A 20311-nucleotide genomic window follows, 5' to 3' on the forward strand; every position below is an offset into this window, starting at 1 on the left:
AGGTTAAGCCAAAACACACAAATCAATGAAAGAAGAGCTCAGAAAGAATAGGACATAGTGAAGTAGTAAAATGGACTATTTATACACACACACACACACACACACACACACACGTATATAAATATATATATAAATATATTTATCTATTATTTATTTATTTCAAGAAAAGAGAGCACTGTTGGCCCAAGTAGTCAGGAAATAACTTACAAATTACACATTCTTTAGTTTCAAGTCTTTCAAGTCAGGTGTAGAGATTAATTTCCACCAACTATGGATAAAAGTACTTTGGATAAAAGTTACCAATCAATTGTTAGAAATGCTTTTATAATAAGTTAAACAAGCATACATTTTAATAACTTGAATATCCTAAAATACAGAAATATCTGCAAAGGATATTTTTTCTAATCTTACAGAAAATAAATTAAGAGCCAGTTGGGGTAATCCAAGCAGTCTTCCTAAGATTTTAAGCAAATACTTGAACATTTATTTGGGACTTTTCTGTGCCTTATAGGACCTGTAGGAGACATTGGGTTTTATTCTCCCTGAGCAGCATAATTCTGGTAACAGCTCTCTCCCTCTTGTGGGAACAACAATCTCCCCCAAACACAAACAGGTAATCCTAACAGGGGCTGCCACTCTTCATGCCTCTGCCCCACAGCCATAGAGGCATGCCGGTGACCCAAGCCAGGACAATCTAATACCTTCCTACCCTTGGCCTCAGTGACTTATCCAAGAGATTGGCACAGGATCCAAGCCAGGAAAATCCATGACCCCTTCCCAGATTTCCTCTCTGGTGACAAAGCTAGGAATACATGAGCCAGAGAGAAAAATGACAGCAACACACAAAGGGGCCCAGTATCTACCACATTCTGGCAACTTCCAAGGGTTCCAGGATGTTCTGGCTATTCATGGCTATTTGAGCCCATTAAATTCTCCTTTCTGGCTAAGCTAGGTCATACTGAGTTTCTATCTCAAAGAACCAAGACAATCACAACAAAATATTCTCAATCCAGATAAATCTAACGCAGGTACCATTTTTTAAATAGATTAAAGTGGATTCTAAGTAACATGAGGAAATGCATGAAATTAATTTTAAAGTAATCATCAGGGGATTTGCAATACTGGAAGACTAAGGTAGATTGTATTATATAGCCTTCAGGAGCTGGGATCAAACTCTGCCTCCCTGTCCCCATCCTAGCAGTTCTTATTTGATATGTCTGCCAGACAAAGCACTCATCTCTTGACAAGGGCAAACTAGTTTTTTTCCAAAGCTTCATTGAAGGGGGCAGAATTTAAATAGATTTTTAATTGAAGAATGGCCACCTATTCCGTAGGGGGAAACAAAATCCTCCTCAAAGTAAAATTCATTCCTTCTAAAATGTGGGGTTTTATTTCTGACTTCAAATAGATTTCCAAGTGGAACATCTGAAGAACAAACCTGAGTGCCCAGCAAATAGTTGGGCCAGTGGTTTCTCCCACTCTCACCTCCAGTGCTCTTCCCATCCCCATGATCTCCAGCAATTACCACAAGATTAGAATCTAACTACTGAAAATCTGCTTCTGAAAATCCCTTTACTCTTCTAAAAATCTGCTCTCTCATGCCATAGTTTTGTCCCAAAAAATAAGAGGAAAGTTGCTCTTTGGTTCTGCAGAAAATCTCATTAAAAGTAAGTTGGTGGTGTAAAAAAGAATGGCCCACTTTCTTCTTGCCTATTCCTTCATCTTTACTCTTTCCTTTTCTCTTTGAATCTATAGAAAGGTTCTGACAAATAAGGGTCTGAATCTCAGCTTCAAGACTGACTCATCGAGAGATAAAACAGATAAGGCTCTAAGTTTCAAAGTCCTTGGTTTAAAAATGGGACAGAAAAAAAACCTACCTAAAACAACTGTTGTCTGGATTACAGTTCTTGGCACACAAAGAAAGATATCACTAAATTAAATGGAGTCACCGAACACAACATACTTCACCACCCTAGTACAGCCCTACTCCTTGATAAATAAGCTTACAAAGAATGAAAATATGTGGAATCAGAGAAGTAACCTAAATCTTTTTGCAAACCTACCTGTAGAAGTGCAAAAACAAAAAACAAAAAAAAACAACTATATGCTCAAGTCAAAAAATAATTTTTGCAAAACAAATATCAAATAATATGTATCTTCTACAAAGTGCTATCTAAAGAGCAAGATTAAACAGTATGAAAGAAAGGAAACAGTACGAAAAAGAGCGAGAATTATGAGGGGGGGAGATAAGCTAGGCAAAACTATTTGTGAACTGTTACATCTGTCATGGCAATTTGCAAGGCTAACAGCACTAATGCTTGTTTCCAATGAACTACAAAGCAAATAAGTTTGCATTAACCTTCTGATTTTTCCCTAACAGTTATGGATTCCATTCAGCAATTTCTTTTCATTTGAAGGGGTTTCTCTGGTTCTTGTAGGTGGTGGTGGTGGCGTTAAGTGAAAGAATAGCAACAAGGAAATATGAAGTATCCTGAAGCAATGCATGCTATGCTTATCAGGGGTAACAAAAGTACTTAATGTAAGTTTACAGTTCATGTATAAACACCCACACTTACCCATCAGTTAGTGAAAGGCATTCCATCTCATCACTTCAGGGAAAAGAGTGAGACTGACTTTCAAAATCATAAATACTAGGCCTCGCTGATGCTTCCTTTAGGGAATTCTGTGCTGAGCTGGGTGGGGTCTCCAGGACTCCCTGTTTGGAATACAGGCATGTGTAATGTGGCTGTGTGTATCTCCAAGTCAGACTCGGATCTAAGTAAAATTTAATCAATAAAAATTTTTGCTACCAGTTACCACTGTACTCTCTTCTTCCTACAAATATAGCTCGTGCCTGGGCACAAAATTAATACAATACTTTTGGGGTATATGTTCAATTTTTTAAAACTTTTTAAGCAATATTATCTAAAAATATATAGATAGATATGCCTACAGTGATCAGAGTAACTTATGCAGTTAATTTTATTAATACTTTGATTAAAAAGTATTAAAGTCTATTTTTCTTATTAGAAAGCAAATTTCTCTAGGAAGAGTAATTAAAACCAAAAACAAACCACTATTACTTTAAAGAGTGTTTTTCCTATATAAACCATCAAAAGGATACAGCTTTTACCATTATCCAATTAGTCTAACATCTGCAGTGAGAATATATTAATGAGTCTAAACTTACCAAATAGATAACAACTAGGGGTTAGAAGCATGGGTTGCTAATTCGATGTATCATTAAATATTATCAAACTGTCCAATCCCAAAAGAAATGTTCCACTGCAGGTGCCCAAAGAAGAAAACCTCAATAAGGAATTCCTTCAGTAAGACTGTTCATTTAAGAAAAATTTATTGAGTACCTACTATGTGCCAGCCACTGTAGACATGCTATTAGATCCCCTATACATACATGGGAGCTCATATTTTAATGGAAAAGATGTACACTAAACATGCTTAGGTCAATCTGACACCATATAACTTGTTTGTTCCTTTAAAAAGCAAGATTTGAATTCTAAAATTCAACAATAATCAAATATTTATTTATATGTAAACAGCTTCTCCTCTATCCCAAGGAAAAAAGAAAAGGAAAAACAAGAAGGGGTAGACAGAGGTTAGATGGGAGGGAGTGGATGAAGGAAGGGAGAGATGAAGGGCGAGGCTGAGACAGACACCCAGTGGGAGCACCTAATCTCCTAGATTGAGCCATGCTTCTAGGTGATCCAAACTACATACAATGGCAAATAACCGTTTTGCTTAAGTTGGGTTTCTGTCATTTAGAACCAAGAATCCTTATTCATAAAAAAAATCTATGAGATCTTATATATGCCCTCATATAAACTTATATATGATATGCAATGTATATTTGTTAAATGAATGTATGAAATGTTAACATTTTGAACACTTATATTAAGAGCTGTGCTGTATGCTATGTACACGGTATTTTATTTAATCCACACAACTACCTTACAAAGTGGGCAGCAGAACCATGTAAGTGTTTAACAAGAGGAAATAGGGGTCATATAGTAATTCCCCAAGGTCATCTACTCGTGAAAAAGTAATGCCAGGACTCAAAAGACAAGACTCTGGTGCCAAAGCCGGTGCTCGCAAATACTACACCACACTAAACAATGATGTAATGAGAAAGCCTGAGCTGAGCTTATTCCAAATAATCTGACATCACTTATTGCTACATGTCATTTTAACAGAACCTCACAGTTTGCTGAACAGAATTTAACCAAGTCCACAATGCTGCAGCCCATTCTTAATTTTCTAAAAACATTCAGGAGAACCGTCTTTCCTGGTTTTAGACCTTTTCACAGGTTAAGACATGTCCTCTTAAGCCTCACTTCTCTCATTTTCTAGACAGTAAATCAGAAAGTCTCTTATTCATTGTGTCTGGACATGGCCTCGGAAAGAAGGATTTGAGACATTATCTTAATTCTATCTCCCCCAGCAGCTAACCACTATCACACATGATGCTTGGAAGGGAAGGTTATATTTTATTTACCCTTGAAACTCCTACTCTATTATATGCCAAGTTTAGACTTACAATAATTACTATGACCAAAAAATGATTTATTTCTATAAGGTTAATAAAATAATAGTAATTGTGACTATTTGAACAGTACTTTACAGTTTACAAAGCACTTTTACTCCAGTATATCCCTGGCCCCTCCTAGCAATCCTATAAGTAGACAGGAATAAATCATGCCACCATTTGGCAGTTAAAGAAACTTATGATGAAAGAAGTACAGTATTTTGCCCTAAGTCATTCAGCTGGTAAGTGACAGATTGGGATTTTAAAACAGCTCTTCTTGCTACAAAGTCAATATTAATTCCAAGAAAATAAATATCTTTACCACTGACTGCCAAAGCAGTTTTCTATCTGCTTACTTTAAGCATTCTTGTTCCCTTAAACCTCTATGCCATAAATGTTTAACTAAATCATCAGCTTCTCTAAAGTCTCTTCAGTACAACTCAGTGTCTGTGAACACTTACTCGGCAAAATCTGCCATACAAAGTGCCCACAAAAGTATGTCTTGGGCTTCCAACTGAGGCTGTGCGTATCTGCAGCTACACAGGAATCTCAGGAAACTTGGTGTTCTTAATACTTACATTTTAGACAAGAATCTTTATAAAACATTATATATATATTTTCTTCTCTGCCCTTAAACAGATAAATCCAAACTAATTTAACACTCTTCTGATTCAAAACAAGAATAATTCACATAGCATCAGTCCTATAGCCAGGCCCCATGTTAACTGCTGATGATTCAAAGGCAAAGACACAGACCCCAACTTCAAGGCAGGCACAGGAAACGGGGTGGATCCAAAATCACTTGAAAGGTGCAAAAGCATGCCTACAGTGGGGGCAGCACATGATCCAGAAAGCCTTCCGGCACACTGTAAGGGATACAGGAGCAGAGGAAGGCAGTAGAGACATAAGAGTAGGGAGAGGACATTTAGACAGCAGTCTTTGCAATAATCATACCCAGAACTTGGTGCCAGAGCTGAAGAGGAAGCAGCAGAAGTTCAACACCAACCTATAAGGCCAGAGAGAAGGAAGACACACAGCCTGGGACAGAGATGTCAAGCACAAGAGAGGTCACCCGTGGAGAAAAGTAAAGGCAACTGTTCCAGATACAACCCAACACCAGAAAGGGAAACCAGTGCATGCACACACTAAGCCTTACAACACCTTGTCATCCCCTCATTTGGTAGAGTGAGTAAACATATTCCTATAGTTCTGGTCACAAATCACAAAATTCAAGCTTTGGAGATCACCCTCATTAACCTTGCCATTTTGTGGGTGAGAAAAATGGGATCCACAGAGGTACAGTTATCTGTCCAAAGCCACAAGTTAGTAGCAGAATAAGGACCAGAGCCTTGCTTGCTGGTCTCTCAAGTCTAAGCTCTGCCACACACACCGCCTGCCTTCCAATATTTACACAAATTTGTATTCCTTCTACCACCTTTCAAAGCTCACTTCAAATATATGATAATGATTACTCAAATGAATTTTAATGATAATAGTTTACCTCAAAATTATTTATGTTGAGTTAATATAATCATTTATAAACCTACTGGGAAATACCCTTAGGGTCATTTATATCACTCATTTCCTACAGTAGTTATCTTAGAAAATGAAATGTAGATTAGCTGTCATAACGCCCTGCTGTGTTTTATTACTTTATCATCATAAATAATGGTCAAGGTTAAAGATAATCGTGTTATTATAAATCTACCCTCAATGTATATAATGGCATCTATATGCTTAATAACTAATAGAGTAATTAAATGCTGAAAATATACATGCTGGGAGAAAGAAATACTTTGGAAACTGGCATAATTATTCTCACTTATGAACCATGGTGATCCTTCCCAAAGATATGAACAAGCTTCTAAATTAGTCTTATCCCTCCCTCACCAGAACATTCTCCCCTATGGGATCTTTAGGATACAACAAAATCTTTTCCCAAGACAAGGGGAAAAAATCATCTCTGTTCATAAGAAAGCAGAGGCCTCATCTAAACTCCTCTAATATTAAAAACTCAAATTAGGGCCAGCCGAGGGGCGCGTTGGTTAAGAACTGCCTTGGGACGCCAGAGGGCCCCAGTTCAGATCCCACATGAGGGCCAGTGACACTGCCCTCTGCAGCTAAGATAGTGAATGGCAGCTCAACCTAGGGCTGGGCTGCCGTGGGTCGCCGGCGACAGCGTAGGCTGCAGTCCCCTGCTGCAGTGGGTTGCCATGGGCTACCGTGTGTAGCCGGCAGCCAGTGTGAGTGGTCAGCAGCCGCCGTGAGCGGCCATCCAGATCTGCCTCACCTGGGAAGAGCGCAATGATGGTGCCAGCTTGGGCCAGTGAAGCAACATCCTCTACAACTAAGACCGAAGAAAACAACAACAAAAAACACAGCAACTTGTCTGTTCCCTTCCCCCAATTCCCCAATAAAATCTTAAAAAACAAAACAAAACAAAAAAAAAACCTCAAATTAATGTCTCAGGCATTCTCATTAATATCTAACAAACCTCCAGAAAAGTTCTGCTACTAACTTTTCAGATTTCTTAAGAGAAATATAGTATATAGTTGCCTATATACTAGATTTCACCAACATGTTGAATTTATCCATTTCATTTAATTTTATCTACACTGAAATTGAGTGTAAGAAAGAGCATAGAGATAACTATGCAGCTGAGAAACTGCCCAGGAGCCGATGTATTGTTAAAAATATTTCTCTGAGTCTCTCATAGCCAAGTCCCAAAAGCACTAAAGGATGACATTCCAACAGACATTAGAGTGGTGTTAAAGAAATAGGACAAACAGAGACCCACAGGGCCTCAACTGTGCTCACAAGTTGCCCTCGGTAAACACCTGTGTATTAAATAATACAATCACACTGGGGGCGGCCGGTTAGTTCAGTTGGTTAGAGTGTGGTGCTGATAACACCAAGGTTGCCCGTTCAATTCCTGCATGGGCCACTGTGAGCTGCACCCTCCTTAAAATAATAATAATAATACTAATATCACCACACTGTCACAAAGCCTCTCTAGAACCTAGACCACCTATTAAAAATGTTTATGTTTGATTTATTCCATTAGAAGAGCAGAATGCTAAGAATTTATCAAATTAAATGTGCAAGTAAAACACCTTTAAAATAATTTAAACATCATCCACTAAGTTTTTTTTAGATGACAAAACACCACAGCAAACCAGGAACTGCCTGGATTTCTCTTGTATGACCTCAGAATTTTGCCTTTCCACCTAAAACTTTCCTTCCAATTCAATGTCATTTTGATAATTAAGAAGTTTTACTCTATTTGAATTTTTTAGAGAAAGTTTACAATTTCCCACTTCACCAAATGCTATTATAAAACCTCAATAGCAAGATGAGAATAGAAATTGTGCATTGTATCATAACACCTCATCAGCAAGAGAACTTGGAAGAGGCCATTATCTTTAAATTGGAGCCAAGAAAGCTGCTGGGCTGGCACAAGCATCTGAAGAGCATCTAAGCATGTTCTCAACCATCAGAAACATCATATTTCCTGGGTTGTCAAGTTGATGCTTCACATGCTTCTGTCTTATCCTGCATGTACATGTATTATAGAAAACAGAACTGACATTTAAACTCCCCTAAGACAAAATCCCACAACAACCAGTTTAAAACATGAAACTATATGACCACAAAGGATACCAGGGTAATCAACAGACTAATAATTACAAATGTGTAGTAAATGTGTTATATGATGCATTTAACAGAGCGGTAAATCTTAAAACCATTGCTCAGAAAGATGAGAGAGGCTCACAAACAAAGGAAATTTTAAGTTAAAAACACATATGAACATTAACTTACTCTTTAACACGTGCCTCATCCAAAGAGCAATAATAGGCCTCCTGGTTTATCCCACCACATACTAAATGAAACTTGTCACTTATTTAGAGAAAGCTGGACCAGAATATCGTTAAGATCACTTGGTACTCTACATCCAGAAATTCAACTTTCCCACATTCCTTCCAACAAATGCTCAGATGAGTCAAGATGCCCAACAAATTCTTCAAGACTAAAATATCTATCAATCCATCATCACCCACAAAATGGTCTGTAGGCAACTTTAGATAGACAAGTCACCACTAGCTCTATGCTTTTCAACAAAACCCTGGGCAGAGTGGAAGACAATAATTACAATCAAAACCTTTCCTATAACTCATATAAATCTGAATCCACCAAAGGAAAAACTTCCTCTTCTATAGGTTCATATCACCCAAACCTCAACACTCCAAAGCAAATGAATATTAAACATGTAACTTGCCAAGACTTGGGCTCTCCAAAGTGGAGATAATTAATGCTGTAGAGGTCCATGTCCTCGGTGTGCCACGCGAATGTGGTTTTCCACATGCCAAAATAGAGATAAGGGGTATTTACACCCTCAATAGAAATACCGCACTCTTCCTCAACCACATCCAAGACCGTATTTAGGTGAGCTATGTTCCATTCATCCACACCCTGGAACCAGGAAAGAGAGAGAAAAAAAATCAAACATTAATACACTAGTAAAGATAATATTTACTAATCAAACCACCATGTGCCAAAATTATTACACTGTATATTTTCATTCACTTAGAAATGGAAAATAAAGCAATCATTATACAAGAAACACACATATATATTTACATATAGCCGTTATTAATTATCCAAGATTATTGTAAGCATAATGTGGTTCTATATGAATACTAGTATAAAATTATACCAAATAACTCCCTGATTCCCAGTGGAAATGTAACTTAAATCACCACTCCCCATTTGCTGTGAGGAAAAAAGCATTGCTCCAAAGCATATGCTCAGGAGTGTGCTTTCCATCTTTGACACACTCTTTTGTTTTGGGGTTCTTTTGTTTTTTGGTTTGTTTATCTGTACATTAGTTTAGAAGTCAGTCAACATTAGACATCATTTCAAGATACCACTAGCAAAATGTATCTTCCTTCATCCCTCTCTCATCCCTATCCATTTCAATTTTAGCATGTGATACAGCGTTTCCTTAAAATTGAACTACGTTGAAAAAACTCTTAGTACTATCCTAAGCCACAGATCATTGTGCTTTTACTGCTTCTTCAATGAAATAGTAACCTCTTAGTTGATGGAAATTGTACACACGAAATAACTGCTAACAATAGTTATCCAAACTTTGGTAAAATTACTGGAATAATGTTGTTTTCTAACAGTAACCCAACATGGCTGGTGATGATAGGCAGAAAAGGTTAAAGTTGCTGGTATAAGAGTTAAGGTGATAGGGGGCCGGCCGAGTGGCGCGATGGTTAAGAACTGGCTTGGGACGCCAGAGGGCCCCGGTTCGGATCCCACATATGAGGGCCAGTGACACTGCCCTCTACAGCTAAGATGCTGAACAACAGCTCAACCTGGAGCTGGGCAGCCATGAGTCGCCGGCGACGGCGGAGGCTGCAGCCCCTGTGGCAGTGGGTTGCCATGGGCTGCCGTGAGCAGCCAGCGTGAGCGGCCAGCGTGAGCGGCCAGCGTGAGCGGCCAGCGTGAGCGGCCAGCAGCCGCAGTGAGCGGCCGTCCAGAAGCTGGCGACTGATCTGCCTCACCCAGGAAGAGCAGCCAGCGTGAGCGGCCAGCAGCCGCAGTGATCGGCCGTCCAGAAGCTGGCGACTGATCTGCCTCACCCAGGAAGAGCGCAATGATGGTGCCAACTTGGGCCAGTGAAGCAACGTCCTCCACAACTAGACTGAAGAACAAAAGGACAGCAACTTGTCTGTTCCTCTTCCCCCAATTCCCCAGCACTGTTCCTATCCCCCCAATTCCCCAATAAAAAAATCTTTAAAAAAAAAAAAAAAGAGTTAAGGTGATAGGAAAAGATTCTGGGTTTTTTGTAACTTACCAATCAATTATTAATTCACTATAATTCACAACTGCTTAAAATATATACAAACTATGTATTTTTCCCATATGCCTTTCTCATAATCAAATATAAATATCAGAGATTGTGCCATTCCTATGCAATCATGAGGAAACTGCAATGCCTTTAAATCCATTTCCAGCTCCTCATGGTACTATTAAGGAGGGGCATTAAATTCATTCATGTATACCAATAAGGTTCTCCAATGACTATGGCAATGGCCTCACAGACAACTACACCTAATATTTCCCTTATACACTAAAAACGCACAGGGTTGTTCTGTGTTTGTTTTGGTCTACAGATGATTCTCTAATCATTGCACTATTTTTACTTCCTCAAGCTTTTTGGTTAGAAAAACTGTTGATGGAGCAGTTAATGAAGCTCTGCCTCAGGTAACAATTAAAGCGCCAGTGGAAATAATTTAATCCCCAAATTCTCCTAAGTAGCCACTCCATCTTAAACTCCACAGTGGGAAGTTTGTTATTGGGAAATTGGTCAAAGTAAGTATCCTTTTCAAGAAGATCCTAGATTCCAATTTATGAGACCTCATAAAAGTTCAATCAAAATATGTAAAATATTTTATCTCATTCTATTAATAGTGATGCAATCTCTTAACTCTAGTCCAATTGTGCTTCAGTTCAATCACTCTAATAATAAAGTCCTATTTAAAAGTCATTACTGAGGCAATAAATCTGAAGTAATAAATGAGAGCCATATTATAGGAAACATTTTTAAACTGAATGAGCTTGCAAATTTAGGAACAAACTATTCCTCTGAAATTCCTACATTTGGAGAAGTCTTAACTTTATTACTGACTGACATTATAAATAACTGAGGATGAAATTTTTTTCTTTAATTTTTTTTTTTAGCTGAGCCATCCTTCCACCTGTTGGCAGCTCAGCAGCAGCTCAGCTCGGGCTGGGAATTGAACCAGCGACCCTATTGCTCAGAGCTCACACTCTTGAGCGAGCTCTTAACCAACTGAGCCATTCGGCCGTCCCCAGAGGATGAATTATTTGACATCCCTTGATCTGGGGGTCTCAGGGCATGAAGGCAGAGATGAAAGAATGCTGGCAAGAGATCCAGATCTAACCCCACCTCTGCCACTGACCAGGGAGAAAAATCACTGAGATTTTCTGAGCTTCCCATCTTTCTTCATGAAAACATGAGGGCTGACACCCTCCCAGAGATGGCTGGAGTGCTGACAACATGCTAAAGGACATAAAACCTTTAGAAAATAAAACTTATTATTTTTTAGAACTGATGGAATAAACATCTCTACTATTCTGTAGTAAATCTTACTGGAAATCTTCCCCAAAAACAACAGTTGAACACGTGCTAAGAGAAAATAAAGTCCTATGAAATTTTCTACTGAAGTTTTCTCCCCATTAATGGGCAAATAACACATCCACAGCACAGCCAAATAATGAGCAAGGCCAAGGCTGCCATGATGCTGAAACCTAATTTCTTTTGCTAAAATAAAAACTCACATAATTTCAATTAAAGAGGTGACTAAAATATTAAGAATAACTCATATAACAGAGACTGAGGATAAAGCTTACTGCTTCTAAATTCCATCTCCAATTTCTGTTCTCTACAATTGACTGAACTGGCTTAACTGCCTCCAAGGACAGGCTCTACTCAAACACTGAAGAGCACAGGTCTCCACAAATTCAGACAAGGAGTACACCCAGTCCGTCATTTAGGTGAGTGTCACACCTAACTTTACCTCATTGCACGACACATATGTATACACTACACCTACTCAATACAATCCCGTAAAACAGGTAATACTATACCAAAATGAACAAATGGAAAAACTAACACTCCTAGCTAGTAGTAGGTGGCAAAGGTACACCTAACTCTACCTGACTCCTGGGCCTTCACTTATAAACTCTACACTTCCAGTTCAGATCATTTTAAAATACGACATATCATCCTCCTCCCTTAGCAACAACTGTCAACAAAGAGCTAAAATTTAGGACAGGCAAACACAAAAAACTGCTGCATTCCCCCCAGCCCAGGGGTACAGCCATTCTACACAAACACTGGCAATGCTTCTAATAAAAAATGCCTCAATTGAGCGGGTGGGGGCGGTTGAGTGACAGAACTGATTTAGTGTAAAAGTCTCCAGAAAGACCCCAGATACAAACAAGCCCCAGAATTTGCCAAACAGTTCAAAGCTTAAAGCCACAGAATCTCAGCAGAAAGTCCACACACCACCCCAGGTTCATAGACAAATGTCTCTTCCCAGATTCTGTACCCTCAAATAAACCTCTTCCACACAATCTTTGTCACTCACCTGACCTCCACTGGACAAACATTTCCTCCTGGGTCCCCAATCCCTTCACCCCAATTACCCAGTCAGCATTCTAGGCTTCTCCTGCTCCATGTGTCTATTTACCTTGTCTGTTGGTTTTCTGAAATAATTCATCATTGGACCATGATTTGTGCACATACGCATAATTGATAGGTTTATCAAGGATCTTTCTTTTATCTTCCACCTATCAGAATCAGATGGCAGTTTAAGAGATCACTTCAATCTTCATTAGCATAACCGGAGTCTGGAGCTGTTGAAGGACGAGGCTTTGGACTTTACAGGGGAAGTGAGAACCCCAAACTGGCAACACAGAATGAACAGGGCATCTACAAACCGACAGAGAGAGACTGGACTAAGTTTCAGTCCACAGCCCTTGCACTCAGGGATGTGTCCAGGCCAATGGGCTCCTTCCTCTCAGGCCTGTGAGCATCCAGGGCCCCCTAACTGCGCTCAGTCACTGGGAGGCTGAAGGATGACACGGCAGCAACATGACGTTAGAAACCTCACCAACAAAGAGCCATTCCCACCTAACTGAAGATGGACTAAAAGATTAAAACTAGGAAAACAGGAGACCTAATCAAACTTTTAAAACTACCAAATGTATTGAATGGGCTTTTTTTTTCAAAGTACATAAAAATGAGGGCACACCCATCAAAGTTTACGAAAAGGTTCTTCTAAGATAAAAGACAAATTAGTAAACATAAAAGTCATGGTTAGCACACGTACTCTTTTTCTGCGCGCTAACAGAAAAATGAAATGAAGAATTTCTATCTCAAAAAATGAAACAATATCAGAAAAGCAGCATGCTGTATGAGAGTCGAAAGTTCTCTAATCAAATATTGGGGGCTTCGCCAGTCACCACAGTTACAGGAACAAATGGTTTCTCAATGGTCATTCATGACAGAGCAGTGACCAAGGTTCAAGTCTGCCAACTAGGCCATGACTGGACTGTGGCCACCTGGAAACGGCCATAGTCAAGGTCTAGCCTCACACTGGAACTACTTTCAAAAAATACACTCTTGCCAGCAGAAGCGGGGACCCAAGGCTTCCCAACATGCGTAAATCCAGACTTGCCTCCCTCCAGAGACAGTTGTAAAGACAAGATTGCAAAATGCATAAGAACATATTTTTTAAATCTAACTAAATTTTTCTTTTAAAAAGGTGGTAGGCAGTTTCAGGACCACAGTTTCTTTGAGTGGTACCCCCTGGAGTTCAGAGCCTACCCCAGCTCAAGAGGGCTATCAGCAGCATGTTCCAAAGGGCACAGCAGGAAGTAAAGAGCTGAGCCATAAAGCAGAAGTTACAAAGTCAGGTGCCCAAAGAGCCAGGCAGGTAACATCAGTGAGTGAAACAATCAGGTGTAAGTCAAAAAAGGGGTAAGGGGAGCAGCCGAGTGGCTCTTCGGTTAAGAGTCGGCTTGGTAGCGCGAGCTCTGAGCAGCAGGGCCACCAGTTCAGATCCCTCATGGGCCAGTGACACTGCGCCCTCTACAGCTAAGATGGTGTACAACAGCTCAACCTGAAGCTGGGCTGCCGTTGAGTCGCTGGCGACAGCGTAGGATGCAATGGGGCTGGCCGGCAACTGGCATTAGCTTTTGTGAGCTGCCGTGAGTCGCCATGAGCAGCCGTCCAATGGCCGCAAGCGACTGCCTCAGCCAGGAACAGTGCAATGATCACAATACCAACATGGGCCAGTGAAGCGATGTCCTCCACAACTAGACTGAAGAACAAAAGGACAGCAAGTTGTCTGCTCCCCTCCCCTAATTCCCCAATAAAATTCTTAAAAAACAAAAAAAAAAGGAGTGGGGGACATGATTTGGAGACCATCTACTCTCCTGTCTGAAGAGGGCAGCCATTACTCAGCTCCTCCAATGTATTGCTGTCACTGGGAATGCTGCCAGATCCTCTGATCTTTTAAGTGAAGCCCAAAATCCAATTTTATGAGACATTAACCAACTTTTAAAACTATGTGCATCAAACAAAATATATCCGTGACCACATTTGCAAAAAGGTAGCGGATATTAAGGAGTTCACATTTATTGCAATAATTTAAAAGGGAGGAAGGGGAAAGGAGCTTTGGAGATAGGCTATAAATACAAAGTTAGTGATTGTGAGCTTGGGGCAGAGAAAATGGTTCCATTTTTTTAAAAAACTAATCATATAGTTGCCAAACAGTAAATAACCATGTTAAGTACTCCATAAATGTGTCCAGAAACTAAAGTGAGATTGTGAAAGTGGTGTGACAGGAATTCTCTCTGTATATACATGTGTACCCCCACTTTCCATCACTGTGTAGAAATTAAATATGCAAACAGAGAGCTACAAAATAAAATGGGAAAATGCAAAACCTGAGTAATTATGAAAACTGAATAACCAACAGCCAAGTGCAGAATAAGTAGGATCTAGCACACAGGTTTTAGCAAAACAGTCCTGAACAAAATTGAGTGACTTCTTCAGAAAAGCAGTAGCCAGGATAAAAATGATGAGGGAGCTAAAGAAAGATATACAGAGTTTAACCACGTACAAGAGCCATGCACATCTGCCAAATCCATAGGTGACAATTCTGTGAGCTACGCTGCACCAATGTCAACCTGACATTACATTCTGCTTTGTCCACAAAGCAGAACAGCTAAAATCACTCACCTGCAAATACAAAAAATTACTACACTATCCATAAGCATGTGAAAAAAACCCTGGATGACCACGGAAACACTTGCAACTAAATACATTCAAGAATTTCTTGGGCCGGCCGAGTGGCACGTTGGTTAAGAGCTGGCTTGGGATGCCAGAGGGCCCAGGTTTTGATCCCACATATGAGGGCCAGTGACACTGCCCTCTACAGCTAAGATGCTGAACAACAGCTCAACCTGGGGCTGGGCTGCCTTGAGTCGCTGGCAACGGCGTAGGCTGCAGCCCCTGCTGCAGCGGGTTGCCATGGGCTACTGTGTGTAGCCAGCAGCCAGCGTGAGGGGCCAGCAGCCGCTGTGAGCGGCCGTCCAGAAACCGGCAACTGATCTGCCTCATCTGGGAAGAGCGCAATGATGGTGCCAACTTGGGCCAGTAAAGCGACGTCCTCCACAACTAGAATGAAGAACAAAAGGATAGCAACTTGTCTGTTCCCTTTCCCTCAATTCCCCAATAAAAATCTTTAAAAAATAAAAATTAAAAAAAAGAATTTCTTCACTCTATTCTACATATTTCGGGAGCTGCTTTCTCATTTGCTTTACACAAAAGCCTGGGTGGTCATAGAGAAACAACTGATAAACTGACACACTGAATTATTACTTATTTTTATGGTACCTTTCACAGAGTAGAAGGGGAAGAGTCTATATGGCCCTTGTTCTCCAAAATTAGCTCTCAACCACTAACCTGTCACTCTCATGGCTTTCAGCATCTCCATTACCATCACTCTATAGTCTACCCTCATCAATGTCAACATACAACCCACATGTTTCTTTCCCCACCCCACTCCAATCCTGCCATTATCTTTAGCACCTTCAATCTTACAGATGGACCAAATTACAGTATTTCTTCTAACACAAAAATGTGATTATCAAGTTAGAACTAGATGTTGTGCTCTTGGTCTTGACATGAGCTGACACAGCTACCACCTATTTAACTTGCCTTTATCAAAGCCTACCAGCTACAGCACTGGGGACTTTTATGCTTAATAACATGACTTGAGTCTCCCATTAGATCACTGAGAAGAAACAAGGCAATGGATGCAAAAAATATCTTTTAAAAATTAGTAAACAAGGTTGAAAATAAAGAAAAGTAGCATTTTCTTTAAAACTGTTATTGACTAAAAAACTAGTTTCAAGTCTTGAAACTGTAGGTACTAATTATTTTATTAATGCAGGGAACTCAAATGCACTAGGACAATCCCCATGCTAGGAAAACAAAAGCATAACACCTCATTTTACAGATGGACGATGCTCAGGAACTTAACCAGCCCATCTTGTATGAGAATTAGAAGAGAGCAGTCAGTCTCCTTGGTAGCAAATGTATTGTCAGTCTAGCAAATGACAATTCTTTGTAATCAATCCCTTCATAAATACTGGTGCTGGTCCCATTTTTATAACTCAGCATTGTGACATGGTGTTTCTCATCAGCACATTACTGTGCAGTATTTTTTAGGTATTTTTTGCTTAAACTAATTAAACAAAAATACTAATTTTTAGGTATTTTTAAAATATTCTGCTTTTCCTCATTTGTCTCGTACCATCCCTTCCTATAACCCTTAACACAACCCAACCAACATCTATTAGAGTACTGTGATCCAAACAAAAGACCATCCAGCCAATCTCCACTAATTTTCTGGTAACTTAAAGCTAGGCTAATGTAAATTATTTCCACTAATTCATATGGTTGTAACAAGCCATTTAAGTCTCAAAAGTAATACACATGGAAAAAATAAATAAACTTGGTTACTACTTTCAAGACTTCAAAATGCAATCCACTTCAGATAGTAATGTGTGAAAACTGTACCTTTCAATAACTGAAATGAAAAATCTGATCCATATTTTAAAATGACTGAGGATTTTCTTTGGATCTTTACACAATAAGAATAAAATTAGACTCATGTGAAATTCATTTTGCTTTAAAGTTAATTACAATGTGTGATATGATAGCTCATTTTGCTTTTTCCTTTCCACAGAAGTGTCTCACATTATCTAAACTTTTTACTTTTAAAACAGACCACTTTTTGTTTTTTGCATGTTTACACACCAAAATACCTACAATTTTATAGCAGTGCTCTTTTGTTTCTAAAGGTCTAGACAATAACTAATGTAGAACAAGTTTTGAAAAAAACAAAAAATTCTGCAACAAAAGGAGCATATGAAGAGTAGACTGTTCACCTTGAAAAGGTAAATATGAGTATAAAAAGGAGGAGAGCACAGAAGAAAAAGGGATTGGAAATGGCAAGGCAAATAAAGGCCTACAGAGAGTTTGGGACTCCTGCCTTAAGTCTGGACCATTGAGGGTTTCAGGTTAATGATATCCCTGGTTCTAGGCAGAAACAACCCCAATTCTCTTTGGAGAAAAGCTTCTTCTATTGTGACCTGCAAATTTTCCACAAATTAAGATCAAGCTAAGCATACTACCAAAGATCGCCATGTACCCAGGGAGGCAAGCCAACAATGGAGAAAGCTCACCAAAACAACCCACAAAGCATTTAGAATGTTTCCCTCCCTCACCCCAGGGCTGTTGATATCAGTATTATCCGAGTGACATTAAACAATATGAAATGCTTAAAGAAATAAAACCTGGAATTGCAAAGACAAGCAAATAAAATGAACTATTTGGAATGATCAGTAAGATTTGAGAGGTAGGATGGGGCTTCTAGGAGTGAAATATGTCATTATTACACTAAAAAACTCAATGAAAGGATTAATCAAGAGTAGTTAACCAGGAGATAAAACTGAAGACATTAACACATAGTGCAGCACAGAAATATGAGATGGAAAATCTGAAAGGTAGAGCAGGACAGAACAAGTATGTCTAAGGTTCATGGGATCAGAGTCCCAGGGAGATACAAATACAAGCAGACACAATTAATGAAAGAGAAGATTGATAAAAATCAATTACATTAAAATTAAACTCTTTTTCATTAAGACACTGTAAATAAGCCTATCTAAAAATTCTGATGTCAACTTTACTTAACCTTAAGTATACCATACTGAATTTACAAAACAGACATCTCCGATCTCTACTGATGCTACAGCTTTTGTTTTCCAGTGGCCAAAAATAACAAAATGCGTACTGTATTTACAGATTGAAAACTGCTTATAAAGCCTTCAATATTACTCTTACTTACTTGAAGATGATAATATTCTATGTGGCCAAATATCTGAGCTCATTCTGGATTTAGGCATTTCAATGGTTCTTGTTTATTTAACTTTTTCCATGGTCAAAGTGAGGGTAAAAATAAATAACTCCGTCTTCCTTTTCAAGTATTTCTGTATAAAGGTTTCAAAAAACACTAAAACTGTTTTGTTTGATGTAATATACAGAATTGATCTTTCCAGGGTAAGAGATGATTGTTTCTCTATCTACCTTTATACATTATTTCCTTATCAAACTAGTTACCAAGTATTTTTATATGTTTGTAAACATATGCTTTCACAGCACACCTTGTATATATGTAAAGATAGGTAGTTAATTCTCACTGTTCATTTCTAACTGACGAAGAAAAATGAAAACTACAAAAACTGTGGAAGAATTTTACTTGCTCTTCCGGTCCAGGCGGTACCCACCTTAGGCCAGTCACACACTTACTTAAAGAAACCTTCCCAATAGAGTACAACAGGATGAGAATCTGAAATCACTTTCAACATCCTCTACTAGATACTGGCTGCTATATCAAGCACTAAGTATAAAACATTTAATTCACAATTAGTATAACTGTGGGTGGCTTCTGATTTTGTTTTGAATTCTGTAGATTGTATTTAAACCATTCAAAACTACATTCTTGATTTGAGATACTAAGTGGTGTTGTGCAATTGTCACTTTACTGAACGTGTAAAACAGGCCTGTGAAGTTTATAAAACATACCCTTTATTATAGCTTCAGGTGCTATGATTAAAATCGGTGATTACTAAAAAAAATAAATAAAAAATAAGACACTGAAAATAAAAGAAACAAAAAAATGAAAAGAACAAGCACAACTGAAACAATTCAACAAATATAACTGGCATTGTGTTGGTATCCAGAATACATAAGGAATTCCAAATAATAAGAAAAAGTCAAACAATCTAATAGAAAAATAGGCAGAGGACATTTCACAAAAGAGGAAACATGAATGGCTAGCACAGACATGAAAATATATTCTACATCATTTGTAATCAGAAAAATGCAAATTCACCCACAAGACATTGTACAGTCACAAGATTAACAAGTAATACGGCGAACAATATTACATACAAAAGAAGACAGACGTAAGCATGAGGAAGCTTCTGGAAGTGAAGAAACATTCCAAGTCTGGATTGGTGGTGATGGTAGCACAAAAATCACTGAATTATACACTTAAAATGGGTGAATTTTGTGGTATGTAAATTATAGCTCAATAAGACGCTCTTAAAAATAATTACACACTGATGGAGGAGCCTAAATTGGTACAAATTCTTTGGAAAACAATTCAACAGTTATCTGGGGTCATGTTGAACACTCTATGAGACAGCACTTCCAGTCCTAGGTAAATGCCTTAAAGAAATTTTTATACATGTGCAGGAACCATGTACAGAAATGTGTTCATAGCAGCAATATTTATTTTTAAAAAGAGAGAGAGAAAATATTCCCTGGCAGGATAATAAAGAATAAAATGTATACTCACAAAATGGAATATTATACAGCAATGAAAATGACTGAACAGTAGTTCATACAATAATATAAATAAACATAGGAAACCTAACGCTGGGTAAAAAAAAAATCAAAGTCCCAAGGTCTACATAAAGTGGTACTATTTTTTTTTATAAAGATTTTTATTGGGGAATTGGGGGGATGGGAATAGCGCTGGGGAATTGGGGGAAGGGGAACAGACAAGTTGCTGTCATTTTGTTCTTCAGTCT

At 38.7% G+C, this 20311-nt stretch overlaps 1 protein-coding gene across 5 annotated transcripts in view; it reads right to left on the minus strand.

The window, feature by feature from the left end:
- The window catches only part of KDM4C (lysine demethylase 4C), a 447429-nt gene that overhangs the window by 298701 nt on the left and 128417 nt on the right, over positions 1 to 20311 (minus strand). For 3 of the 5 annotated variants that reach the window (XR_002126477.1, XM_019664744.1, XM_019664743.1), the window contains exon 5: positions 8820 to 9013. The exons of the other annotated variants lie outside the window; for them this stretch is intronic. Coding sequence is in view for 2 of the 3 variants with exons in the window: in XM_019664744.1 (XP_019520289.1) it covers positions 8820 to 9013 (194 nt within the window). In the remaining variant the exon portion in view is untranslated. The remainder of the gene's footprint in view (positions 1 to 8819; positions 9014 to 20311) is intronic. 5 annotated transcript variants of the gene reach the window in all.

The sequence above is a fragment of the Hipposideros armiger genome, unplaced genomic scaffold (assembly GCF_001890085.2).
Source record: "Hipposideros armiger isolate ML-2016 unplaced genomic scaffold, ASM189008v1 scaffold_429, whole genome shotgun sequence".
In the NCBI taxonomy this organism is placed as follows: domain Eukaryota; kingdom Metazoa; phylum Chordata; class Mammalia; order Chiroptera; family Hipposideridae; genus Hipposideros; species Hipposideros armiger.